This window comes from Oncorhynchus kisutch, linkage group LG25, assembly GCF_002021735.2.
Source record: "Oncorhynchus kisutch isolate 150728-3 linkage group LG25, Okis_V2, whole genome shotgun sequence".
Classification (NCBI taxonomy): domain Eukaryota; kingdom Metazoa; phylum Chordata; class Actinopteri; order Salmoniformes; family Salmonidae; genus Oncorhynchus; species Oncorhynchus kisutch.
Genome location: NC_034198.2, coordinates 42,078,023 through 42,103,863, shown reverse-complemented (window position 1 = coordinate 42,103,863; position 25,841 = coordinate 42,078,023). Strand labels below are relative to the sequence as shown.

Here is a 25,841-nt window from a genome sequence, read left to right as displayed (position 1 = left end):
CGTTGTTCGTAGCTTATGCCTGCCCATACCCTAGCCCCACCATGGGGCACTCTGTTCACAACGTTGACATCAGCAAACCTGCTCACCCACACAACGACATATACATGGTCTGCCATCAGGCCGGTACAGTTAAAACCGGGATTCATCCGTGAAGAGCACACTTCTCCAGTGTGCCAGTGGCCATCGAAGGTGAGCATTTACCCACTGAAGTCAGTTACGACACCGAACTGCAGTCAGGTCAAGACCCTGGTCAGGATGACGGGCACGTAGGTAACTGAGTGATACAATATTGAAAGCATGACGTGCTTCTACACAGGAAGTTGCAGACACTTGTAGAATCTATGCTAAAGCGCATTGAAACTTTTCTGGCACCTCAATTAAGATCCAATCAAATTGTATTGGTCACATGCGCCGAAAACAACAGGTGTAGACCTCACAGTGAAATGCTTACTTACAAACACTTAACCAACAATGCAGTTTAAAAAAACAATTATGGTAAAAATAAGAAATAAAAGTTAAACAAGTAATTAAAGAGCAGTAAAAATAACCATAGCGAGACTATATACAAGGGGTGTACCGGTACAGAGTCGATGTGCGGGGGCACCGGTTATTTGAGGTAATATGTACATGCAGGTAGAGTTATTAAAGTAACTATGATGATAACAACAGAGGGTAGCAGTGGTGTAAAAATGGGGGGGGGGGGGCAATGCAAATAGTCTAGGTAGCCATTTGATTAGGTGTTCAGGAGTCTTATGGCTTGGGGGTAGAAGCTGTTTAGAAGCCTCTTGGACCTAGACTTGGCGTTATGGTACCGCTTGCCTTGCGGTTGCAAAGAGAACAGTCTATGAGTAGGGTGGATTGAGTCTTGATCATTTTTAGGGCCTTCCTCTGACACCGCCTGGTATAGAGGTCCTGGATGGCAGGAAGCCTGGCCCTAGTGATGTACTGGGTCGTTCGCACTACCCTCTGTAGTGCCTTGCGGTCAGAGGCCGAGCAGTTGCCATACCAGGCAGTGATACAACCAGTCAGGATGCTCTCGATGGTGCAGCTGTAGAACCTTTTGAGGATCTGAGGACCCATGCCAAATCTTTTCAGTCTCCTGAGGGGGAATAGGCTTTGTCGTGCCCTCTTCACAACTGTCTTGGTGTTTTTGGACCATGATAGTTTGTTGTTGATGTGCACACCAAGGAACTTGAAGCTCTCAACCTGCTCCACAGCAGCCCCATCGATGAGAATGGGGGCGTGCTCGGTCCTCCTTTTCCTGTAGTCCACAATCATCTCCTTGGTCATGATCACGTTGAGGGAGAGGTTGTTGTCCTGGTACCACACGGCCAGGTCTCTGACCTCCTCTCTAAGACACTTTCACTTGGTGTTTCCTTTATTTTGGCTGTTACCTGCAGCAGCAGGCTACACAGAGAATGGAACAGCTGTATAGGGGAAACCGCTTGAGTCGCGCAAAGGGGAATATATAACATTGCAGATAAAGTTTTGAATGAGACAATTGGTACAACATCTAAAGGTCTGCATCACGATACTGAGAGCTTTGGGGTTTGTCCGATGGGCATTATGATCTGGTTGCATGCAGCTGTGCACTGAATTTATGATTTCTTGGGTTCTGCCAGCTGTGGGGGCATGTGGTCAGGATTAAACCCAAGGTAAACAGTTAGTGTATGTTTCCCTTCATTCTGTGATGTATAATTTTTTCCTATCATCTCACCAATGTCCGTTTAGGACGAGACTGATTTGACAAATTACAATACTTACACTTTATAGTAAATTTTAACACTAAAATAAATGTTTCTCGCTCATATCGATTCCATATAGCCCATTTTCTAAATGAAAAGTTGCTTTTTAGGGGTAGTCGCTCCAGGGTCCTCAAACTTAACTCTGGACCTCAAAGCTCACCTGGGACACCAGGTGGGTGATTCCCCTCTAATCAGGGACTGATTTTGACCTGGGACACCAGGTGGGTGATTCCCCTCTAATCAGGGACTGATTTAGACCTGAGACACCAGGTGGGTGATTCCCCTCTAATCAGGGACTGATTTTGACCTGGGACACCAGGTGGGTGATTCCCCTCTAATTAGGGACTGATTTAGACCTGAGACACCAGGTGGGTGATTCCCCTCTAATTAGGGACTGATTTAGACCTGGGACACCAGGTGGGTGATTCCCCTCTAATTAGGGACTGATTTAGACCTGGGACACCAGGTGGGTGCAATGAATTATCAGGTAAAACAGAAAACCAGCAGGCTCCGGGCCTCGTAGGGTAAGAGTTGAATTCCCCTGCTCTAGGGTAGGGCTCTCCAACCCTGTTCCTGGAGTGCTACCGTGCATGTTTTCACTCCAACCCCAGTTGTAACTAACCTGATTCAGCTTATCAACCAGCTAATTATTAGAATCAGGTGTAGTAGAGTGTTGGAGTGAAGAGCTACTGTCCTGTAGGTTTCAAAGAACAGGGTTGGAGCCCAGCTGGTTTAGGGGTTAGTTAGCGACGTCCCAAGGATTCCATAAAGCACTACCTTTGGTGAATCACTACCACATACATGTAATCTCGCTTTGCATAATCCTAGCTCCCTTTCCTCCTCTCCTTAGCTTTCCTAGAACCATTTCCTCATATCCTTGTGTAACAGTATAACTTTAGACCGTCCCCTCGCCCATACCCGGGTGCAAACCAGGGACCCTCTGCACACATCAACAACAGTCACCCACAAAGCATCGTTACCCATCGCTCCACAAAAGCCACGGCTCTTGCAGAGCAAGGGGAACTACTACTTCAAGGTCTCAGAGCAAGTGACGTCACCGATTGAAAAGCTATTTAGCTAGCCATTTCACATCTGTTACACTTGGCCTTCCTAGCTCCTGTTCTTATCTTAATATCTAGCCTCCTTTCTTTTATCCCTCCCCCCCACCCTACCCTTTGCTCCTAGCTCTAATTTTTTCTAACACCCTTTCCTTTCCTCCTATTCTAGTTTCCTTTCCTTCTTCACTTGCTCCCTTCCCTAACTGTTTTTTCTCTTCTCCTTCCCTTTCCTAGATCTCAATTCAAGATTGACTTAAAATGAAAAAATTATATTTAAAAAATATCGTGTTCATGCAGAGATTGAAGTCAATCATAGGAATGTGGGCGTATGGATAATATAATATTCAGAAATACATAGCTATCACACAAAATCACTAGATGCAAAGGTTTGTTAAAAACAGAATCAATATTTGACAGCGTTTTCTATGAGCACTTCCGGTTAAAAACAAATCAGTGAGATCAGTCTCCCGATTGGTCGAATTTAAAAATGAGACCGGGACAGTTTTGGACGACAACAGAAGACGGAATTTCGTTGCGAAACAAAAAAAAAGATCTGTCACGTAAGTAGACATTAAAAACGCTAATATCATTTTTACCCCTAATGATTAGAATATATGTGGGTAAGTTAGTGGTTTGCATGTCTCTTCATTATGTAAAAAAAAAAAAAGATTAAGTTAGCTGTGTTGCCGTGGCAATAGTGATTTAGCCAACGTTAACTAGCTGTCAGTGTAGTTACCGATTTGTTTCGTTCAAGCCGACAAAAAACACGTTCTACTCCGCCTGTTTTAGTGCTGTGATCTGCTTACGGTTTATTAATGTCGAAGGTGATTTGTTAGCTAGCGAGTTGCTAATGTCCGTTGGTAACTAACTATAGCCAGTGTTTTTGCTCAACACCCTGTTTCTTTGTCTCCACCACATATGACACCAGGATGATAGAATCAGGTTGTCACAGCACATTGGAAAACGCAGAGGAGAGAGAAATTAACGTCGACGACCTGAGGAAAGATCTTTTCTCAGAGTTTCACTCACAGGAGTCGTGCCTAGGAGAGAACGAGCACTTGCAGGTGTACCTCCGCATTCGACCGTTCGCATCAATTGAAAGAGAAAATGGCGAATCGCAGGTAATTTGAACACACTGTTCTGGCTTGAAATAGTTTTTTTCACAAGAAGCACACACGCCAGGTAACAAGAGCCTTGGACCAAAACTGTTGACCAAAAGTTTTTAAATTGACCATTAACTTGTTGACCTTTGCTATACAAATTCAAGGACTGCGTTTCCATTGAGCCCCCGGACAAGGTGCTCCTCAAGGCTCCAAGGACTTCCCTCTCAGCAAGGCTTAGTGACAAATCAGTCCCTCAGACAGCTCAACGGTTCCAGTTCTCACAGGTCATTCAGCAGGGCCTGTCAGTGCCATCCAGGGACTATATATATATATATATATATATGTGTTTTGCCTGCCAACTAAATCTGACACATTTTCAGTAATGTTGATTTTAATGTGTACTGTCCCTGTATAAAACACATTTTAACAAAGTAGAACAAAAACACACTTGAAAATAAATAAATAACCACAATCCTTATAAGGAACAGAAGATGGATCTTCTAACAACACTGTTCATTTATTTTGGTCCTCAGGTGCTGGGGCCAGAAACCTCTCAGAAGGAGATGTTTGATGGCACAGTGAGAAGTCTGGTCAAGGATGTTTTGGAAGGTGGAAATTCTCTGGTGTTCACATATGGAGTCACAAATGCTGGAAAGACATTCACATTTCTAGGTTTGATTTTCTTGCCTTTTCTTGCCTTGCAGCTGTTTTGTCCTAAACATCCTACTTGTACACAAGGGCTGTCCTGAGTTAAGCTGTTGCACAGATTCACTGTTTGAATAACACTGAAACGCAAAACCTTTTTTAAAGTCAAATCATATGTTGACCCTTCAACCCCTTGCTCTTTATGGCCAACTCTCATAAAAACACACGAAGACGACATGATTCACAAATTAACAAATCTTAAACACCTGTTGTTTTTTTAGGTACAGAGACCAACGCAGGGATCCTGCCAAGGTCTTTGAATGTCATCTTCAACAGCATTGAGGGCCGTGTTTACAACCAGATAACTATCAAGCCACAGCGATGCAGAGAGTTCATCAGGCTCACTAAAGACCAGCAGAGTGAAGAGGCCACTAACAAGAGAAATCTCTTCAGGCTCCTCAAGGAGGTACAGGGTTGATTTATTAACCCCCCCAAAAAAATTTAAGCCATTGCATTACTTAACAAGTTTTTCTTTGGGTTTAATAATTTATATTCTATCATTGCTCTTCCCGCATAGAGTGATAACCCGAAAAGCTCCACCAGCCAGACAAGCAAGACAACCCTGCAAGGCAAGGAGATTCATCATTTATGTGGTCTTACATCCCCATGCATGTTCATGTTCTGCATTTATACATGATTGTCACGTTGCTCTCTCTCTCTCTCTCTGGTAGTTTGGTGTGTTGTTTGTCATCACAATAGACCTCTATCCAACAAGAGGGTTTGTAAAACAGGCTAACCCCGCCACTTGTTTCTCTGACAGGGTCCACACTAAGTGACATTGAGAGGACTGTGACTGAAGACTCTTTCAGTCTGGTTGTTGACGCACACACCAAGTTCTCAGTCTGGGTGTCCTTCTGTGAAATCTACAACGAGAATATTCACGACTTGCTGGAGCCCGTACCGATCGGGGCCCTGAAGAGATCCACGCTGCGGCTATCACAGGATGTCAAAGGCAACTCCTTTGTAAAAGGTAACAGATGCATTGGAGGTGTAAAACACATGTATATATATATATATATCTGTATAACAAGTTCTTTATATATCTATCCCGGGAATCGGACCCACAATCCTGTTAGAGAAGCACCATGCTCTACCAACTGAGCTGCAAAGGACCAAATGTTCCTGCGTGTGATTTTTTTTTTTCAGATCTGAAGTGGGTACAAGTGAACAATGCGGAGGAAGCCTACAAGGTGATGAAGCTAGGAAAGAAGAACCAGAGCTTTGCCAGCACAAAGCTCAACCTCCTCTCAAGCAGGAGGTATGAGCATTTAAAGCACGTCCATTTCCTTTTTCAATTATTCATTTGAATGTTTCTTTGGGCTGTTACTCACTTGCGTGAGCCAAGTTCACACAGTAGAGTAGATTGACCTCTGAGCTCTTATAAAAAAATATATATAAATTTGTTCTGTTCCTATGCTCAGCCACAGCATATTTTCTGTTCGTATCCTGCGGATTGAAGATGCTCGGATTCCTCGCGTTAACTCTGTCAGCGAGTAAGTGAAATGCATATTTCAATTCATTTTTTTTTTTGCGCACAGTAAAAAAATCTTATATGAGCCCCGTGCAGTACTTGTGGGTGTCTAAAGGCAAGGCTGTTCTTGTCTTTCTGTTCAGGTTGTCCCTGTGTGACCTGGCTGGGTCTGAGCGGTGTGCTAAAACGCAGAATAAAGGGGAGCGTTTGAAAGAGGCAGGGAACATCAACACATCGCTGATGACGCTGGGCAAGTGTATCAACGCCTTACGTCAAAGCCAGCAATCCAAGTGAGCCTTGTCTGCTATTTGACATATGTAATAGAGTCTACAAAACATTAGGAACGCCTAATGGGGGGGGGGGGGGGGGTTTATATGTAATCTTTTAGCTGAATCTTCAACTCATTTCCCAGTGCTCTGAGAACTGTTTTTGTTGTACATCGTCCCTGTCCAAACATAATAAATACAATTTATTTTCTGACCTGCCTCTTGTTTGCTAGGCTGCCACAGCACATCCCTTTCAGGGAGAGCAAGCTCACCCACTACCTGCAGGGCTTCTTCTGTGGGTGGGGCAAAGCCTGCATGGTAGTCAACATCAACCAGTGTGCCTCCATGTACGACGAGACGATCAACGTGCTCAAGTTCTCCGCCGTGGCTCAGAAGGTGGTGGTGCTGACATCCAAGACCGTCCCCCATCTCGCCACCAAGACGTCGGCCCGGGAACTGTCCATGATCGTCGACCAAGCAGACAGGAAGAATCTGTTGGGTCGGCGGAGAAGGAGCTCCCTGGTTGGCTGGGAGACCAGTCTGGAGGATGTACAGGAGGATGTTGATGGCATGGAAGAGGAGAACACGGCAGAGGACAGCGTGATTGAGGAGACCATGAAAGAAGTGGACGATGACAAGTTTCTCATCGATAAAGATGCTTATGAGGTAAGGCAGCTACTAGGTCAGGGAGTGCCAGGGACCTCATTACCCCAGGCACCATTACACCATATTGAGGGATCTCATTACAACAGGCCTCATTGCACCATACCGAGGGACCTCACCGTACCATATTGTCACCACACGGAGGGGCCTCATTACGCCAGACCGAGGGACCTCACCGTACCATATTGTCACCACACGGGGGGGCCTCATTACACCATACTGAGGGACCTCATTACACCACACCTCATTACACCATATTGAGGGATCTCATTACAACAGGCCTCATTGCACCATACCGAGGGACCTCACCGTACCATATTGTCACCACACGGAGGGGCCTCATTACGCCAGACCGAGGGACCTCACCGTACCATATTGTCACCACACGGAGGGGCCTCATTACGCCATACCGAGGGACCTCACCGTGCCATATTGTCACCACACGGGGGGGCCTCATTACACCACACCTCATTACACCATACTGAGGGGCCTCATTACACCACACCTCATTACACCATACTGAGGGGCCTCATTACACCATACTGAGGGGCCTCATTACACCATACTGAGGGGCCTCATTACACCATACTGAGGGGCCTCATTACACCATACTGAGGGGCCTCATTACACCATACTGAGGGGCCTCATTACACCATACTGAGGGGCCTCATTACACCATACTGAGGGGCCTCATTACACCATACTGAGGGGCCTCATTACACCATACTGAGGGGCCTCATTACACCATACTGAGGGGCCTCATTACACCATACTGAGGGGCCTCATTACACCATACTGAGGGGCCTCATTACACCATACTGAGGGGCCTCATTACACCATACTGAGGGGCCTCATTACACCATACTGAGGGGCCTCATTACACCATACTGAGGGACCTCATTACACCATACTGAGGGACCTCATTACACCATACTGAGGGACCTCATTACACCATACTGAGGGACCTCATTACACCATACTGAGGGACCTCATTACACCATACTGAGGGACCTCACCGTGCCATATTGTCACCACACGGGGGGGCCTCATTACACCACACCTCATTACACCATACTGAGGGGCCTCATTACACCACACCTCATTACACCATACTGAGGGGCCTCATTACACCATACTGAGGGGCCTCATTGCACCATACCGAGGGACCTCACCGTGCCATATTGTCACCACACGGGGGGTCCTCATTACACCACACCTCATTACACCATACTGAGGGGCCTCATTACACCATACTGAGGGACCTCATTACAGCACACCTCATTACACCATACTGAGGGGCCTCATTACACCATACCGAGGGACCTCACCGTACCATAATGTCACCATACTGAGGTGCCATTTCAATATGTATTGCGATTTGGTACTGTTGTTCTCTTGCGTTCCGAACATATTGCTCACCACATGTCTGCTGCAGAGGGACGAGTCATGATGACTAGTTTTGATCCGTTGTGGAAATAAGTGCTGAAAACAAATTGGCTCCCTATTTTTAAAAAGTGGAGCACAAGCTATGAAGGAAAAAAATTGTTTTTGTGCAGGGACAGCCAACTAGCGCAAAAATAATAGCGAGATTGTCAAAAAGACACAATATATTGTCAAAAATAATATCCGATTATGTAACCAGATTTGATTTGTTCCCCCATCACTACAAAACTCTGTTTAGTATTCACCTACATTACCAGGCCCTGATTTGATTGTTCTGAAATTTGAGGAAGATTCAGGCCTAATAGTCTCGTAAAGGGACCAGAGTTTTGCCTGATCAGGTCACATTGTCAAAACTCTGGTCCCTTTTAATGTAAAGTTCACCCAGAACTAAATTCTTGTGTAATTTGGTCAGATGCTTTATTTCAAATAAAATGTAAAAAAAATATAAGTCTGTCCACAAGAGAGAAATGTGAAGTAAGTATTTTAATGTCTGTTAACCCTTTCAGAGCCAACTCCTCCAGTTGAAGGAGCTCCGGAAACAGCTCCAGAAAGAGAGGTCTGAAAACCTGGCTCTGGAATCCCGGATCCGTGACGAGGTCACAAAGGACTTCTCGGAGCTCTTCTCTGAAATGCAGACCGACTACAAGTGAGCTCTGCTCTGCCTATTTTGTTTTAAGTAGTCATTTTTGTAGGGCTGTTTTTTAAATAATAATAGATTGGATTGATTGATATATTGCTTTTTTTATCAACTGAGGTACTCAAAGCTTTACATTAGTAAGGGGGATTTAAAGGTAAATGTTTTTACATGCATAAAACTGAGCAAGCTGTAGCTATAGTAACTTGATTTCTTTGTCTTTTTTAAAGGGAACGTCTGGCCAAAGAGAAGGAGATTGTCGAGGAGAGAGCGGAGAGGCGTCTAGAGATCCTGAAGAATCTAGTGAACAAGAACACCAGTCAAGAGGAGCTGGAAAGAACCGATGAAGAACTGGACAGAGCAGAGCGAGCCACGGTAATACGGCCAAACTAGACACGTTGGCCGTCGAGCAGTGTCAACCTCCATCGTATATAGCCTTGTCTCTTCCTCCACCTGACACTGACTTTGCTGATAACTACTCTATTGAGGAATCACGTACCGACTATGACATGTGGTCTCACCTAGCTATCTTAAGATGAATGTACGTACTGTAAGTCGCTCTGGATAAGAGCTTCTGCTGAATTACTAAAAAATGTGTATTGTCTCGTGTAGAAGGACAGCTCGTCGTTGGGAGGCATGTTTGACTCCATGTGCAGTGACCTGGCTGGCATAAAGATGGCGGCTGAGACGTGCAAGACATGTCTGGTGGTCGCCCACCTAAGTAGTGACACCGTCTCCAACCTCTCAGAGCAGCTGCCTGTCAAAACCAATGGTAACCAACTGGCCGGTCGTTTTATTTTAACACAACACAATGGAGTCCACTAAGCGGAGGCTTGACGATGATTTTGAAAGGGGTGTGTAATGTTAAAAACCAAGATGTTGCACCCCTTTTTGGGTCCTCGGGACCAGGATTATGAACCACTGATGCACTCTGTCACATTCACCTTTCAGTAGAACTCTGTCAGCAATAACCTGTTAATCAGCAGTTTTCACTTATCCATCAATGACAGAAGCAGACCGGTTTACATGATTTTATTATATTTTTTTCCAGTTTTTGTGATGGAACGTGCTAGGTTTCCTTCTGGTTGATTAGTCCGTTGTCTTCCGTTGATTTTCAGAACTGGAAAATGATTGCAGACGAGCACCGCAATCAAACGAACAGCTTGACGAGGCTAGGAAGGTACTGTCAAATGCATTCTTATTTTGGATGGGGGTATTTGGCAGCAATGTGACTTATTTTTTTTATTCTAACTAGTCAATCGTGGACAGACTACGTATACCACATGATGCTGCAGTTTAGTTCTGTGTTAACTGAGAGTCGTACTGACAAACCTTTTTTTGTGTTTTCTCTTGTAGACTCTAAAGTCTCAGGAGCTGAAGTTCTCCGACCTCGTGGAGGTGTGTCATGAGAAGGATGAGATGATCTCCTCGCTTCGGAACACCGTGGACCAGCAGGTCAAAGACACTATCAAGGATGTAAGTTCATTTTAAATGACAAGCTATCAGCCTGTTCATAGTCCAGTGATTCTCAAGTCTTTTTTTTGGGGGGGGGGGGCTTTTGTGATAGAAAATTCATCACATCAAATGTTATTGGTCACATGCACATGGTTAGCAGATGTTATTGGTCACATGGTTAGCAGATGTTATTGGTCACAGGGTTAGCAGATGTTATTGGTCACAGGGTTAGCAGATGTTATTGGTCACAGGGTTAGCAGATGTTATTGGTCACAGGGTTAGCAGATGTTATTGGTCACAGGGTTAGCAGATGTTATTGGTCACAGGGTTAGCAGATGTTATTGGTCACAGGGTTAGCAGATGTTATTGGTCACAGGGTTAGCAGATGTTATTGGTCACAGGGTTAGCAGATGTTATTGGTCACAGGGTTAGCAGATGTTATTGGTCACAGGGTTAGCAGATGTTATTGTGAGTGTGGCGCAATTCTTGTGCTTCTAGTTTCGACAATGCAGTAATATCTAACAATTCCACCACAACTACCTAATACACACATCTAAGTAAAGGGATGGAGTAAGAATATATACATATATGGATGAGTAATGCAGAGCGACAGAGGCAAGATGCAATAGATGGTATGTAATGTACAGTTGAAGTTGGAAGTTTACATACACCTTAGCCAAATACATTTAAACCTCTGTTTTTCACCATTCCTGACATTTAATCCTAGTAAATATTCCCTGTTTTAGGTCAGTTAGGATCACCACTTTATTTTAAGAATGTGAAATGTCTGAATAATAGTAGGGAGAATGATTTATTTCAGCTTCTATTTCTTTCATCACATTCCCAGTGAGTCAGAAGTTTACATACACTCAATTAGTATTTGGTAACATTGCCTTTAAATTGTTGAACTTGGGTCAAACATTTCGGGTAGCCTTCCACAAGCTTCCCACAATAATATGGGTGAACTTTGGCCCATTCCTCCTGACAGAGCTGGTGTAACTGAGTCAGGCTTGTAGACCTCCTTGCTCGCACACAATCTTTCAGTTCTGCCCACACATTATCTATGGGATTGAGGTCAGGGCTTTGTGATGGCCACTCCAATACCTTGACTTTGTTGTCCTTAAGCCATTTTGCCACAACTTTGGAAGTATGCTTGGGGTCATTGTCCATTTGGAAGACCCATTTGCGACCAAGCTATAACTTCCTGACTTATGTCTTGAGATGTTGCTTGAATATATCTACATAATTTTCTTTCCTCATGATGCCATCTATTTTGTGAAGTGCACCGGTCTCTCCTGCAGCAAAGCACCCCCACAACATGATGCTGCCACCCCCGTGCCTCACAGTTGGGATGGTGTTCTTCGGCTTGCAAGCCTCCCCCTTTTTCCTCCAAACATAACGATGGTCATTATGGAAAACAGTTCTATTTTTGCTTCATCAGACCAGAGGACATTTGTACAAAATGTACGATCTTTGACCCCATGTACAGTTGCAAACCGTAGTCTGGATTTTTAATGGCGGTTTTGGAGCAGTTTCTTCTTCCTTGCTGAGCGGCCTTTCAGGTTATGCCGAAAAAGGACTCGTTTTACTGTGGATATAGATACTTTTGTACCTGTTTCCTCCAGCATCTTCACAAGATCCTTTGCTGTTGTTCTGGGATTGATTTGCACTTTTCACACAAAAGTACATTCATCTCTAGGAGACAGAACGCGTCTCCTTCCTGAGCGGTATGACGGCTGTGTGGTCCCATGGTGTTTATACTTGCGTACTATTGTTTGTACAGATGAACGTGGTACCTTCAGGTATTTGGAAATTGCTCCCAAGGATGAACCAGACTTGTGGAGGTCTACCATTTATTTTGATTTTCCCATGATGTCAAGCAAAGAGGCACTGAGTTTGAAGGTAGGTCTTGAAATACATCCACAGGTACACCTCCAATTGACTCAGGCTAATTGACATCATTTATCAGAAGCTTCTGAAGCCATGACATCATTTCTGGAGTTTTCCAAGCTGTTTAAAGGCACAGTCAACTTAGTGTATGTAAACTTCTGACCTACTGGAATTGTGATACAGTGAAATAATCTGTCTGTAAACATTTGTTGGAAAAATTACGTGTCATGCACAGAGTAGATGTCCTAACTGACTTGCCAAAACTATAGTTTGTTAACAAGAAATTTGTGGAGTGGTTTGAAAACAATTGAATGACTCCAACCAAAGTGTATGTCAACATTCTGACTTCAACTGTACATGTGAGATGAGTAATGCAAGATATGTAAACATTAAAGTGACTAGTGATCCATTTTATTGAAGTGGCCAATGATTTCAAGTTTGTATGTAGGCAGCAGCCTCTCTGTGTTAGTGATGAACATAATTGCAAATGAGTTCTGCTATGACTTTTTGCAGTGCATCATGGCTGGACGAACCAAGTCTGACCCTGGGAAGCAACATTTTAAAAGCCCATGTCTTGGCATCTGAGAGAATATTGCAATACGACACATTTTGTCATGGGGCAGAGTTTAAAAAATGTACTGTGGATACCAATATCCCTGTGAGCTGCCCAGGCCTGTGTCACTCAGGGTTAAGAATATATATTGTAAATGAATGATATTGTATTATAACCTCTTAACTTATTCCACGGATGTGTTGTCCAAAACTGTGTTTAATCTCTTAGTAGTATTCATTTAACAATGTATTATATTTTGACATCTGACCACCTGCGGGTACCTAGCCGACCCCACTTTGAGTACCCCTGTCACACTCTGTATTTGGCAATACCTCTCCCATTTTTATAGCTCACTGGTGCCAATTTCCCATCCAAATGTCACCTTTTTTTTAAATGAATGCTCATATCCAGAACGTGACTTTTAATTTTTTTTATTCCAGCTTGAGTAGGCCATGCTAGATGTTTTAACACTGTTGGGGGGGTTTCCCTTGTCAGAAGACTACATTCGACAGCATCAAGGATGAGCTCCGGCGTCTGAAGAGCAGCTGCACTTGTTCCGGAGGGGAGAAGAGCAGCTCTCGCACAGAGAGCCGTAAACGGCTGGTGGACCTCCATCCGGACCTGGAGGAACAGCCCCCTAGCAAGAAAGGTATGGGTTCGGCTCCGAGCACTGCCGGGATGTCCCTCCCACCGTTTGTTGGGGGGAGAGCAGGGGGGGGGGAGAGTAATGCCGGAGGTCGCAAAAACATCCGCTCGAAAAGGCGGCTGTCTGCGCTCAATAAATAATGCTGCCTCAGACTTCCTTATGTTTTCTATTATAAATGCTTCTACTTTTTTAAAGTGGTTGTCGTATTCATGATTTTATTTGGTTTTCTGTACTCAGACATTTAAAATAATATATATATATATATATATGTACCAGCTATGGAAGGTATTATTGAGGTGTCACATCATTAGAGACACCATGTTCTGAGAAATGATCTTCACTAAGATGGGCTTAGAAATGTTTATTTTTCATTTATCAATTGCTGACCAAAATTGCAATGTGTCTAGTTGTTGTTTTGCTGTTTTAGCAAACCTCTAGCCCTAATCCCATTCCACTGGCTAAAGCTTAATGACAGAACACCAGATTCATTCAGTTATATACTGTTAAGCATCCCATTAACCTAAACTAACATCCCACCATACTGCCGACGATTCTATTATAATATACTTGGTTTGCAATGCCTTTTTTTTTGTATATATATTTTTTTTAGAGATGACTCATCAATGTCCTGTTCTTTTGTTAGGATTCCATGGGGAGGAAGAGGAAGAGATGGACAGATTGCGCTGGGAGCAGGAAGTGAAATCCTCAGAAGTGGCGCGACTAGTAGACACACTGCAGCTTGATCAGGTAGCACACGGAGAGGGTGACTGGAATGTGCCGGAGAACAATATCTCCTGTATGGAGGAACATGAGCTGAAAGCTGAGCTGGAGGCGCAGACGCGTGCTCACGAGGAGGCCCTGTCCGCGGTGGTGGAGAATGCCAGGCTACTCCAGGAACAGGGAGACTTGCAGTGGGAGATGAGCACACTCCGAGGGGAATCCCAGGATCTAACTGGGAAGCTGCAGGCCCTGGAGAGGGAGGTCAGTCTGCAGACGGCCAGAGCAGAAAAAGCTGCCGAGGACCGACAGGCCACGCATGACCACGAGCTCAGAGAGAAAACTGCCCTTATTGACTCCCTGAAACAGGAAGTGGCACGCCTAGGGCAGGAAGTTGTGGCCTCTCAAGCTGCGTCGGGAGTACAAAGGGACAGCAGGCTTCTCAGAGACAAGATGGCGGAACTGAAGAGGGAATGCTCAGAGGCCCTGGAGGAGAGGCTCTTGCTGAAAGAGAAACTGGCCCAACAGCAGATCATAGAACAGGAGCTGAAAGAGAAACTGGCCCAACAGCAGATCATAGAACAGGAGCTGAAAGAGAAACTGGCCCAACAGCAGATCATTGAACAGGAGCTGAAAGAGAAACTGGCCCAACAGCAGATCATAGAACAGGAGCTGAAAGAGAAACTGGCCCAACAGCAGATCATAGAACAGGAGTTGGGGGAGCTGAAGGAGAAACTGGCCCAACAGCAGATCATAGAACAGGAGCTGAAAGAGAAACTGGCCCAACGGCAGATCATAGAACAGGAGCTGAAAGAGAAACTGGCCCAACAGCAGATCTCAGAACAGGAGTTGGGGGAGCTGAAAGAGGAACTGGCCCAACAGCAGATCTCAGAACAGGAGTTGGGGGAGCTGAAGGAGAAACTGGCCCAACAGCAGATCATAGAACAGGAGTTGGGGGAGCTGAAGGAGAAACTGGCGCAACAGCAGAACATAGAACAGGAGTTGGGGGAGCTGAAGGAGAAACTGGCCCAACAGCAGATCATAGAACAGGAGTTGGGGGAGCTGAAAGAGAAACTGGCCCAACAGCAGATCATAGAACAGGAGCTGAAAGAGAAACTGGCCCAACAGCAGATCTCAGAACAGGAGTTGGGGGAGCTGAAGGAGAAACTGGCCCAACAGCAGATCATAGAACAGGAGTTGGGGGAGCTGAAGGAGAAACTGGCCCAACAGGAACTGACCTTGGAGCAGCTTAAGGTGGAAATGGAGGCTAAAGAAGAGGCCCACGTTGACAGCAAGAACTCTGTAGCAGAGGGGCTGAGGAAACTAAACTCTGAACTGGAGGTTGAGGTTGCGACCTTGAAGGGAAAGATGGCCTATCTGGAGGAAGAGGAGCGCACCCGCCAAACAGAGAGGGAGGTGGCTGTAACCGTGTCCCAAACGGAGAGAGTGACAGAGTTGGAGAAGATACTGTTCAACAAGGAGGCGGAGGTGTCGGGCCTGCAGAGGAGCCTGAGGGAGGCGCAGGAGAGGTGGGAGGATGAGGAGACCGCTGCGGTGCAGGAGGCTCGTAGGAGGGAGGTGGAGAGGAGGAGGGAGCTGCTGGCCGTGGCTGAAGAGGCCATCGCTCAGAAGGACTCTGAGCTGAAGAAGAGAGCCCAGGACATCACCAGGTTAGTGGGCTTGCTGGCGTCATTCACTCTGAATAGTGGGGAGGCCTACGGGCCAATCCCAAATCATCCTCTAAACCCTATGCACGTGTGGAGATCTGAGAGGATATGATTGGTGTAGACTAGGTGGAACTGTCACCGTACTGCCTATCAGAGGGCAAGGTGCAGCTATTACAAGATTGATTACACGTGTCTTCTCAGATCTCTACAAGGTGTACAGGGCACCGGGTTTAGGGGTCGTTTTGATTTCTTTATTTTCCCTGCTCATCCCGACTGCTAAACCTCTCTCTCTAATATAGCGGTGTTTTTAAATGAATCCCATGTGTTTGTGACCACAGATTGAAGGAGACCATTAAACTTGACTCGGACAAAGTGAAGAGTTTGAGCCTGGACCTTGAGAGGAAAGACGATGAAGTTTCTGATCTCAAAGAAAAGCTGTCCGACTCTAAAAAACAGATACTGCAAGTTCAAAAGGAGGTAAAGGCTGAAAAGAGTTATATTTTTCATTGTGGCGGCAGGGTAGCCTAGTGGTTAGAGTGTAGAGGTGGCAGGGTAGCCTAGTGGTTAGAGTGTAGAGGTGGCAGGGTAGCCTAGTGGTTAGAGTGTAGAGGTGGCAGCGTAGCCTAGTGGTTAGAGTGTAGAGGTGGCAGGGTAGCCTAGTGGTTAGAGTGTAGAGGTGGCAGCGTAGCCTAGTGGTTAGAGTGTAGAGGTGGCAGCGTAGCCTAGTGGTTAGAGTGTGGAGGTGGCAGCGTAGCCTAGTGGTTAGAGCGGGGAGGCGGCAGCGTAGCCTAGTGGTTAGAGCGGGGAGGCGGCAGCGTAGCCTAGTGGTTAGAGCGGGGAGGCGGCAGCGTAGCCTAGTGGTTAGAGCGGGGAGGCGGCAGCGTAGCCTAGTGGTTAGAGCGGGGAGGTGGCAGCGTAGCCTAGTGGTTAGAGCGGGGAGGTGGCAGCGTAGCCTAGTGGTTAGAGCGGGGAGGTGGCAGGGTAGCCTAGTGGTTAGAGCGGGGAGGTGGCAGGGTAGCCTAGTGGTTAGAGTGGGGAGGTGGCAGGGTAGCCTAGTGGTTAGAGTGGGGAGGTGGCAGGGTAGCCTAGTGGTTAGAGTGGGGAGGTGGCAGGGTAGCCTAGTGGTTAGAGTGGGGAGGTGGCAGGGTAGCCTAGTGGTTAGAGTGGGGAGGTGGCAGCGTAGCCTAGTGGTTAGAGTGTAGAGGTGGCAGCGTAGCCTAGTGGTTAGAGTGTAGAGGTGGCAGCGTAGCCTAGTGGTTAGAGTGGGGAGGTGGCAGCGTAGCCTAGTGGTTAGAGTGTAGAGGTGGCAGGGTAGCCTAGTGGTTAGAGTGGGGAGGCGGCAGCGTAGCCTAGTGGTTAGAGTGTAGAGGTGGCAGCGTAGCCTAGTGGTTAGAGTGGGGAGGTGGCAGGGTAGCCTAGTGGTTAGAGTGGGGAGGTGGCAGCGTAGCCTAGTGGTTAGAGTGTAGAGGTGGCAGGGTAGCCTAGTGGTTAGAGTGGGGAGGCGGCAGCGTAGCCTAGTGGTTAGAGTGTGGAGGTGGCAGCGTAGCCTAGTGGTTAGAGTGGGGAGGTGGCAGGGTAGCCTAGTGGTTAGAGTGTAGAGGTGGCAGCGTAGCCTAGTGGTTAGAGTGGGGAGGTGGCAGGGTAGCCTAGTGGTTAGAGTGGGGAGGCGGCAGCGTAGCCTAGTGGTTAGAGTGTAGAGGCGGCAGCGTAGCCTAGTGGTTAGAGTGGGGAGGTGGCAGGGTAGCCTAGTGGTTAGAGTGGGGAGGTGGCAGCGTAGCCTAGTGGTTAGAGTGGGGAGGTGGCAGGGTAGCCTAGTGGTTAGAGTGGGGAGGTGGCAGCGTAGCCTAGTGGTTAGAGTGGGGAGGTGGCAGCGTAGCCTAGTGGTTAGAGTTGGGAGGTGGCAGGGTAGCCTAGTGGTTAGAGTGGGGAGGTGGCAGGGTAGCCTAGTGGTTAGAGTGGGGAGGTGGCAGCGTAGCCTAGTGGTTAGAGTGGGGAGGTGGCAGCGTAGCCTAGTGGTTAGAGTGGGGAGGTGGCAGCGTAGCCTAGTGGTTAGAGTGGGGAGGTGGCAGGGTAGCCTAGTGGTTAGAGTGGGGAGGTGGCAGCGTAGCCTAGTGGTTAGAGTGTGGAGGTGGCAGCGTAGCCTAGTGGTTAGAGTGGGGAGGTGGCAGGGTAGCCTAGTGGTTAGAGTGTGGAGGTGGCAGCGTAGCCTAGTGGTTAGAGTGTAGAGGTGGCAGCGTAGCCTAGTGGTTAGAGTGGGGAGGTGGCAGCGTAGCCTAGTGGTTAGAGTGGGGAGGTGGCAGCGTAGCCTAGTGGTTAGAGTGGGGAGGTGGCAGCGTAGCCTAGTGGTTAGAGTGGGGAGGTGGCAGGGTAGCCTAGTGGTTAGAGTGGGGAGGTGGCAGGGTAGCCTAGTGGTTAGAGTGGGGAGGTGGCAGCGTAGCCTAGTGGTTAGAGTGGGGAGGTGGCAGGGTAGCCTAGTGGTTAGAGTGGGGAGGTGGCAGCGTAGCCTAGTGGTTAGAGTGGGGAGGTGGCAGCGTAGCCTAGTGGTTAGAGTGGGGGAGGTGGCAGGGTAGCCTAGTGGTTAGAGTGGGGAGGTGGCAGGGTAGCCTAGTGGTTAGAGTGGGGAGGTGGCAGGGTAGCCTAGTGGTTAGAGTGGGGGAGGTGGCAGGGTAGCCTAGTGGTTAGAGTGGGGAGGTGGCAGGGTAGCCTAGTGGTTAGTGGGGAGGTGGCAGGGTAGCCTAGTGGTTAGAGTGGGAGGTGGCAGGGTAGCCTAGTGGTTAGAGTGGGGAGGTGGCAGGGTAGCCTAGTGGTTAGAGTGGGGAGGTGGCAGGGTAGCCTAGTGGTTAGAGTGGGGAGGTGGCAGGGTAGCCTAGTGGTTAGAGTGGGGAGGTGGCAGGGTAGCCTAGTGGTTAGAGTGGGGAGGTGGCAGGGTAGCCTAGTGGTTAGAGTGGGGAGGTGGCAGGGTAGCCTAGTGGTTAGAGTGGGGAGGTGGCAGGGTAGCCTAGTGGTTAGAGTGGGGAGGTGGCAGGGGGTAGCCTAGTGGTTAGAGTGGGGAGGTGGCAGGGTAGCCTAGTGGTTAGAGTGGGGAGGTGGCAGGGTAGCCTAGTGGTTAGAGTGGGGAGGTGGCAGGGTAGCCTAGTGGTTAGAGTGGGGAGGTGGCAGGGTAGCCTAGTGGTTAGAGTGGGGAGGTGGCAGGGTAGCCTAGTGGTTAGAGTGGGGAGGTGGCAGGGTAGCCTAGTGGTTAGAGTGGGGAGGTGGCAGGGTAGCCTAGTGGTTAGAGTGGGGAGGTGGCAGGGTAGCCTAGTGGTTAGAGTGGGGAGGTGGCAGGGTAGCCTAGTGGTTAGAGTGGGGAGGTGGCAGGGTAGCCTAGTGGTTAGAGTGGGGAGGTGGCAGGGTAGCCTAGTGGTTAGAGTGGGGAGGTGGCAGGGTAGCCTAGTGGTTAGAGTGGGGAGGTGGCAGGGTAGCCTAGTGGTTAGAGTGGGGAGGTGGCAGGGTAGCCTAGTGGTTAGAGTGTGGGAGGTGGCAGGGTAGCCTAGTGGTTAGGAGTGGGGAGGTGGCAGGGTAGCCTAGTGGTTAGAGTGGGGAGGTGGCAGGGTAGCCTAGTGGTTAGAGTGGGGAGGTGGCAGGGTAGCCTAGTGGTTAGAGTGGGGAGGTGGCAGGGTAGCCTAGTGGTTAGAGTGGGAGGTGGCAGGGTAGCCTAGTGGTTAGAGTGGGGAGGTGGCAGGGTAGCCTAGTGGTTAGAGTGGGGAGTGGCAGGTAGCCTAGTGGTTAGAGTGGGGAGTGGCAGGGTAGCCCTAGTGGTTAGAGTGGGGAGGTGCAGGGTAGCCTAGTGGTTAGAGTGGGGAGGTGGCAGGGTAGCCTAGTGGTTAGAGTGGGGAGGTGGCAGGGTAGCCTAGTGGTTAGAGTGGGGAGGTGGCAGGGTAGCCTAGTGGTTAGAGTGGGGAGGTGGCAGGGTAGCCTAGTGGTTAGAGTGGGGAGGTGGCAGGGTAGCCTAGTGGTTAGAGTGGGGAGGTGGCAGGGTAGCCTAGTGGTTAGAGTGGGGAGGTGGCAGGTAGCCTAGTGGTTAGAGTGGGGAGGTGGCAGGGTAGCCTAGTGGTTAGAGTGGGGAGGTGGCAGGGTAGCCTAGTGGTTAGAGTGGGGAGGTGGCAGGGTAGCCTAGTGGTTAGAGTGGGGAGGTGGCAGGGTAGCCTAGTGGTTAGAGTGGGGAGGTGGCAGGGTAGCCTAGTGGTTAGAGTGGGGAGGTGGCAGGGTAGCCTAGTGGTTAGAGTGGGGAGGTGGCAGGGTAGCCTAGTGGTTAGAGTGGGGAGGTGGCAGGGTAGCCTAGTGGTTAGAGTGGGGAGGTGGCAGGGTAGCCTAGTGGTTAGAGTGGGGAGGTGGCAGGGTAGCCCTAGTGGTTAGAGTGGGGAGGTGGCAGGGTAGCCTAGTGGTTAGAGTGGGGAGGTGGCAGGTAGCCTAGTGGTTAGAGTGGGGAGGTGGCAGGGTAGCCTAGTGGTTAGAGTGGGGAGGTGGCAGGGTAGCCTAGTGGTTAGAGTGGGGAGGTGGCAGGGTAGCCTAGTGGTTAGAGTGGGGAGGTGGCAGGGTAGCCTAGTGGTTAGAGTGGGGAGGTGGCAGGGTAGCCTAGTGGTTAGAGTGGGGAGGTGGCAGGGTAGCCTAGTGGTTAGAGTGGGGAGGTGGCAGGGTAGCCTAGTGGTTAGAGTGGGGAGGTGCAGGGTAGCCTAGTGGTTAGAGTGGGGAGGTGGCAGGGTAGCCTAGTGGTTAGAGTGGGGAGGTGGCAGGGTAGCCTAGTGGTTAGAGTGGGGAGTGCAGGGTAGCCTAGTGGTTAGAGTGGGGAGGTGCAGGGTAGCCTAGTGGTTAGAGTGGGGAGGTGGCAGGGTAGCCTAGTGGTTTAGAGTGGGGAGGTGGGCAGAGTAGCCTAGTGGTTAGAGTGGGGAGGTGGCAGGGTAGCCTAGTGGTTAGAGTGGGGAGGTGGCAGGGTAGCCTAGTGGTTAGAGGGGGAGTGGCAGGGTAGCCTAGTGGTTAGAGTGGGGAGGTGGCAGGGTAGCCTAGTGGTTAGAGTGGGAGGTGGCAGGGTAGCCTGTGGTTAGAGTGGGAGTGCAGGTGCCAGTGTTTAGAGTGGGAGGTGGCAAGGGTAGCCCTAGTGGTAGAGTGGGGAGGTGGCAGGGTAGCCTAGTGGTTAGAGTGGGGAGGTGGCAGGTAGCCTAGTGGTTAGAGTGGGGAGGTGGCAGGGTAGCCTAGTGGTTAGAGTGGGGAGGTGGCAGGGTAGCCTAGTGGTTAGAGTGGGGAGGTGCAGGGTAGGCTAGTGGTTAGAGTGGGGAGGTGGCAGGGTAGCCTAGTGGTTAGTGGGGAGGTGGCAGGGTAGCCTAGTGGTTAGAGTGGGGAGGTGGCAGCGTAGCCTAGTGGTTAGAGTGGGGAGGTGGCAGCGTAGCCTAGTGGTTAGAGTGGGGAGGTCGGCAGCGTAGCCTGTGGTTAGAGTGGGAGGTGGCAGGTAGCCTAGTGGTTAGAGTGGGGAGGTGGCAGGGTAGCCTAGTGGTTAGAGTGGGGAGGTGGCAGGGTAGCCTAGTGGTTAGAGTGGGGAGGTGGCAGGGTAGCCTAGTGGTTAGAGTGGGGAGGTGGCAGGGTAGGCCTAGTGGTTAGAGTGGGGAGGGTGGCAGGGTAGCCTGAGTGGTTAGAGTGGGGAGGTGGCAGGGTAGCCTAGTGGTTAGAGTGGGGAGGTGGCAGGGTAGCCTAGTGGTTAGAGTGGGGAGGTGGCAGGGTAGCCTAGTGGTTAGAGTGGGGAGGTGGCAGGGTAGCCTAGTGGTTAGAGTGGGGAGGTGGCAGGGTAGCCTAGTGGTTAGAGTGGGGAGGTGGCAGGGTAGCCTAGTGGTTAGAGTGGGGAGGTGGCAGGGTAGCCTAGTGGTTAGAGTGGGGAGGTGGCAGGGTAGCCTAGTGGTTAGAGCGGGGAGGCGGCAGCGTAGCCTAGTGGTTAGAGCGGGGAGGCGGCAGCGTAGCCTAGTGGTTAGAGCGGGGAGGCGGCAGCGTAGCCTAGTGGTTAGAGCGGGGAGGCGGCAGCGTAGCCTAGTGGTTAGAGCGGGGAGGCGGCAGCGTAGCCTAGTGGTTAGAGCGGGGAGGCGGCAGCGTAGCCTAGTGGTTAGAGCGGGGAGGTGGCAGCGTAGCCTAGTGGTTAGAGCGGGGAGGGTGGCAGCGTAGCCTAGTGGTTAGAGCGGGGAGGTGGCCTAGTGGTTAGAGCGTTGGACTAGTAACCGAAAGGTTGCAAGATCGAATCCCCGAGCTGACAAGGTACAAAATCGGTCGTTCTGCCCCTGAACAGGCAGTTAACCCACTGTTCCTAGGCCGTCATTGAAAATAAGAATTTGTTCTTAACTTACTTGCCTTAAATAAAGGTAAAATAAATACAAAAATGAGTGTGCAATATACAGTATATACACACACACAAGTATGTGGACACCTGCTCGTCAAACATCTCATTCCAAAATCATGGCCATTCAATATGGAGTTGCCCCCCCCCCCTTTGCTGCTTTGACAGCAAAGGGGGGGGGGGGGGGGGGGCTTTCCACTAGATGTTGGAACATTGCTGCAGGGACTTGCTTCCTTTCAGCCACAAGCATTCGTGAGGTCAGGCACTGATGTTAGGCCTGGCTCGCAGTCGGGTCTAGATCAGGGTTGAGATCAGGGCTCTGCAGGCCAGTCAAGTTATTCCACATCGAACTCGACAAACCATTTCTGTATGGACCTCGCTTTGTGTTCGGGGGCATTGTCATGATGGAACCAGGAAAGGGCCTTCCCCAAACTGCTGCCACGAAGTTGGAGGCACAGAATCATCTAGAATGTCATGGCATGTTGTAGCGTTAAGATTTCCCTTTTATTGGAACTAAGGGGCCCGAACCAATGAAAAACAGCCCCAGACTATTATTCCTCCTCCACCAAACTTTACAGTTGGCACTATGCATTCGAGCAGGTAGAGTTCTCCTGGCATCCGCCAAACCTAGATTTGTCCATCAGACTGCCAGATGGTGAAGCGTGATTCATCACTCCAGAGAACGTGTTTCCACTGCTCCAGAGTCCAATGGTGGTGAGCTTTATACCACTTCAGCCAATGCTTGGAATTGCGCATGGTGATCTTAGGCTTGTGTGCCGCTGCTAGGCCATGGAAACCCATTTCGTGAAGCGTCCGACAAACAGTTCTTGTGCTGACGTTGCTTCTAGAAGTAGTTTGAAACTCGATAGTGAGGGTTGCAACCGAGGGCAGACTATATTTTTATGTGCTACGCGCTTCAGCACTCTGTTCCTGTTCTGTGAGCTTGTGTGGCCTACCACTTCTTGGCTGAGCCGTTGTTGCTCCTAGATGTTTTCACTTCACACTAACAGCACTTTTTAAAAAAGTTGTTACGTTCTAATTCTGAGTAACACTCAACTAACATTTATGAAAGCTGAACCAAGTTTAATTCTGCCCAGAGTGTCAATACAGCTACATTAGACAAGAACATTTTCACACTGATATTTAACCCTTCCTCATAGGCTGAGTCTCCTCCTTCACATCTGTACAAACATCATTCTTTATTGCTAGGCAGGACACTAAGTGATACGGGCCATAAACGTTTTTATTTCTCCCGTAAGATGACCTGACCTGATCTACCCCCCCCACCTCCATCACTAATCCATGGCTCTCTCCCCTTTATCAATGTCTGCCACATGTAATCAATCCACTGCACTTAACACATTCCAAGTTTAATTGCACAAACTTATATACCTTCCTCCTATAACCATTCTGGTGTAGACCCTCTAAACCTCAGCCCCCTCCCTCAGTGACCTGAATAAGTACATTTCCTATTCTCAGAACCCAACACAGTTGACCGGGGGCAGCTCTAGCAGGGCAGAAATTTGACGAACTGACTTGGTGGCATCCTATGACTGTGCTACGTTGAAAGTCACTTAACTCTTCAGTACGGGCCATTCTACTGTCAATGTTTGTCTATGGAGATTGCATGGCGGTGTGCTTGATTTAAAAAATATATATATTATTTTTATACACACGTCAGCAATGAGTGTGGCTGAAATGGCAAAAATCCACTCATTTGAACGGGTGTCCACATACTTTTGTAATGTAGTTGGTTTATAATTCAACACACAATCACTATTTCAATAACATATTTTAAAAAATTAGTAATACAATGTGAATAATGCATTAAACACTTCATAACGTATTGAAGACTTGATAACATGTGTGACCTTTTTGTTATCCCTACCCAAGATCGTCTTGGAGAAATCTCTCAAACTGAAACTGCTGGACTTGGAGAAAGTGAGGAAACAGCAGCAGGCAGACTTGGCCAACAAAGACCGGACCATACAACAACTGAAATCTGTATGTTGTTATATATATATATATATATATATATATATATATATATATATAACCCAGAGATATATATATATATCTCTGGGTTATAACCCAGAGATATATATATATATCTCTGGGTTATTTTCATTCTAACAAAGAGACGTGTGTGTGTATGTATGTATGTATGTATGTATGTATGTGTGTGTGTGTATATTGATGATGATTAGTTGACAAGTTGAATCTTATATATATATATATATATATGTGCGCCCTTGTTGTTGACCGGCTCTTCCTCTATCCAGGAACGTTCTGCTGACTCCAAGTCTGAGGAGAACCTAAAGCTGTATCAGAACGCCTGCACCGGTACCCATTGCTCCGCACTGTTCTACCCTGTGTGTCTGTCTTCCATACATCAGTCTGTGTGTTGAACTCTGTCTTCCTCGACTACTTAGTAAAACTGTGGATTAATCACACTATAGAACACACTGTTCTAAAACATGTATTCCGTTTAGCAGCAAATATCAACATATGAGACTCACGCATACTGAGAACGCGGCGTCACTCACGCATACTGAGAACGCGGCGTCACTCACGCATACTGAGAACGCGGCGTCACTCACGCATACTGAGAACGCGGCGTCACTCACGCATACTGAGAACGCGGCGTCACTCACGCATACTGAGAACGCGGCGTCACTCACGCATACTGAGAACGCGGCGTCACTCACGCATACTGAGAACGCGGCGTCACTCACGCATACTGAGAACGCGGCGTCACTCACGCATACTGAGAACGCGGCGTCACTCACGCATACTGAGAACGCGGCGTCACTCACGCATACTGAGAACGCGGCGTCACTCACGCATACTGAGAACGCGGCGTCACTCACGCATACTGAGAACGCGGCGTCACTCACGCATACTGAGAACGCGGCGTCACTCACGCATACTGAGAACGCGGCGTCACTCACGCATACTGAGAACGCGGCGTCACTCACGCATACTGAGAACGCGGCGTCACTCACGCATACTGGGGCGGCAGGGTAGCCTAGTGGTTAGAGCGTTGGACTAGTAACTGGAAGGTTGCAAGTTCAAATCCCCGAGCTGACAAGGTACAAATCTGTCGTTCTGCCCCTGAACAGGCAGTTAACCCACTGTTCCTAGGCCGTCATTGAAAATATTAATTTGTTCTTAACTGACTTGCCTACTGTGAACACATCATTTAATGCAGTGTGTGTGTGTCCCCCAACAACACACATTTTTATTGTAGATCCGGACAAACTCACCTGATTCAACTCATTGAGGGCTTGATGATGATTAGTTGACAAGTTGAATCAGGTGTGTTTATCTGGGGCTACAATAAAATGTGTACTGTTTGGGAGTACTGGAGTTGGGAAAACACTGATTTAATGCGCAATTGCGTGTTTTCCTGTCGTTTGTTTTTGGTACAGCCGTTCCCTTGATCTGATTTATTAGACACACGTGGATCTGAA

At 48.5% G+C, this 25,841-nt stretch overlaps 1 protein-coding gene across 7 annotated transcripts in view; it reads left to right on the top strand.

The window, feature by feature from the left end:
- Positions 1-3,233: 3,233 nt before the first annotated feature.
- The window catches only part of LOC109881541 (kinesin-like protein KIF20B), a 79,993-nt gene continuing 57,385 nt past the window's right edge, over positions 3,234-25,841 (top strand). For 4 of the 7 annotated variants that reach the window (XM_031804871.1, XM_031804870.1, XM_031804869.1 and 1 more), the window contains exons 1-21: positions 3,234-3,363; positions 3,732-3,924; positions 4,071-4,190; positions 4,440-4,578; positions 4,833-5,017; positions 5,129-5,180; positions 5,372-5,581; positions 5,758-5,869; positions 6,033-6,104; positions 6,226-6,372; positions 6,582-7,014; positions 8,961-9,100; positions 9,319-9,463; positions 9,701-9,860; positions 10,207-10,268; positions 10,445-10,564; positions 13,482-13,635; positions 14,276-16,019; positions 16,355-16,493; positions 24,262-24,372; positions 24,651-24,711. In XM_031804871.1, coding sequence (XP_031660731.1) covers positions 3,733-3,924; positions 4,071-4,190; positions 4,440-4,578; positions 4,833-5,017; positions 5,129-5,180; positions 5,372-5,581; positions 5,758-5,869; positions 6,033-6,104; positions 6,226-6,372; positions 6,582-7,014; positions 8,961-9,100; positions 9,319-9,463; positions 9,701-9,860; positions 10,207-10,268; positions 10,445-10,564; positions 13,482-13,635; positions 14,276-16,019; positions 16,355-16,493; positions 24,262-24,372; positions 24,651-24,711 — 4,498 coding nt within the window. In that variant the 5' untranslated portion in view covers positions 3,234-3,363; position 3,732. The remainder of the gene's footprint in view (positions 3,364-3,731; positions 3,925-4,070; positions 4,191-4,439; positions 4,579-4,832; positions 5,018-5,128; positions 5,181-5,371; positions 5,582-5,757; positions 5,870-6,032; positions 6,105-6,225; positions 6,373-6,581; positions 7,015-8,960; positions 9,101-9,318; positions 9,464-9,700; positions 9,861-10,206; positions 10,269-10,444; positions 10,565-13,481; positions 13,636-14,275; positions 16,020-16,354; positions 16,494-24,261; positions 24,373-24,650; positions 24,712-25,841) is intronic. The other 3 variants (XM_031804872.1, XM_031804868.1, XM_031804867.1) reach the window with 3 other exon arrangements.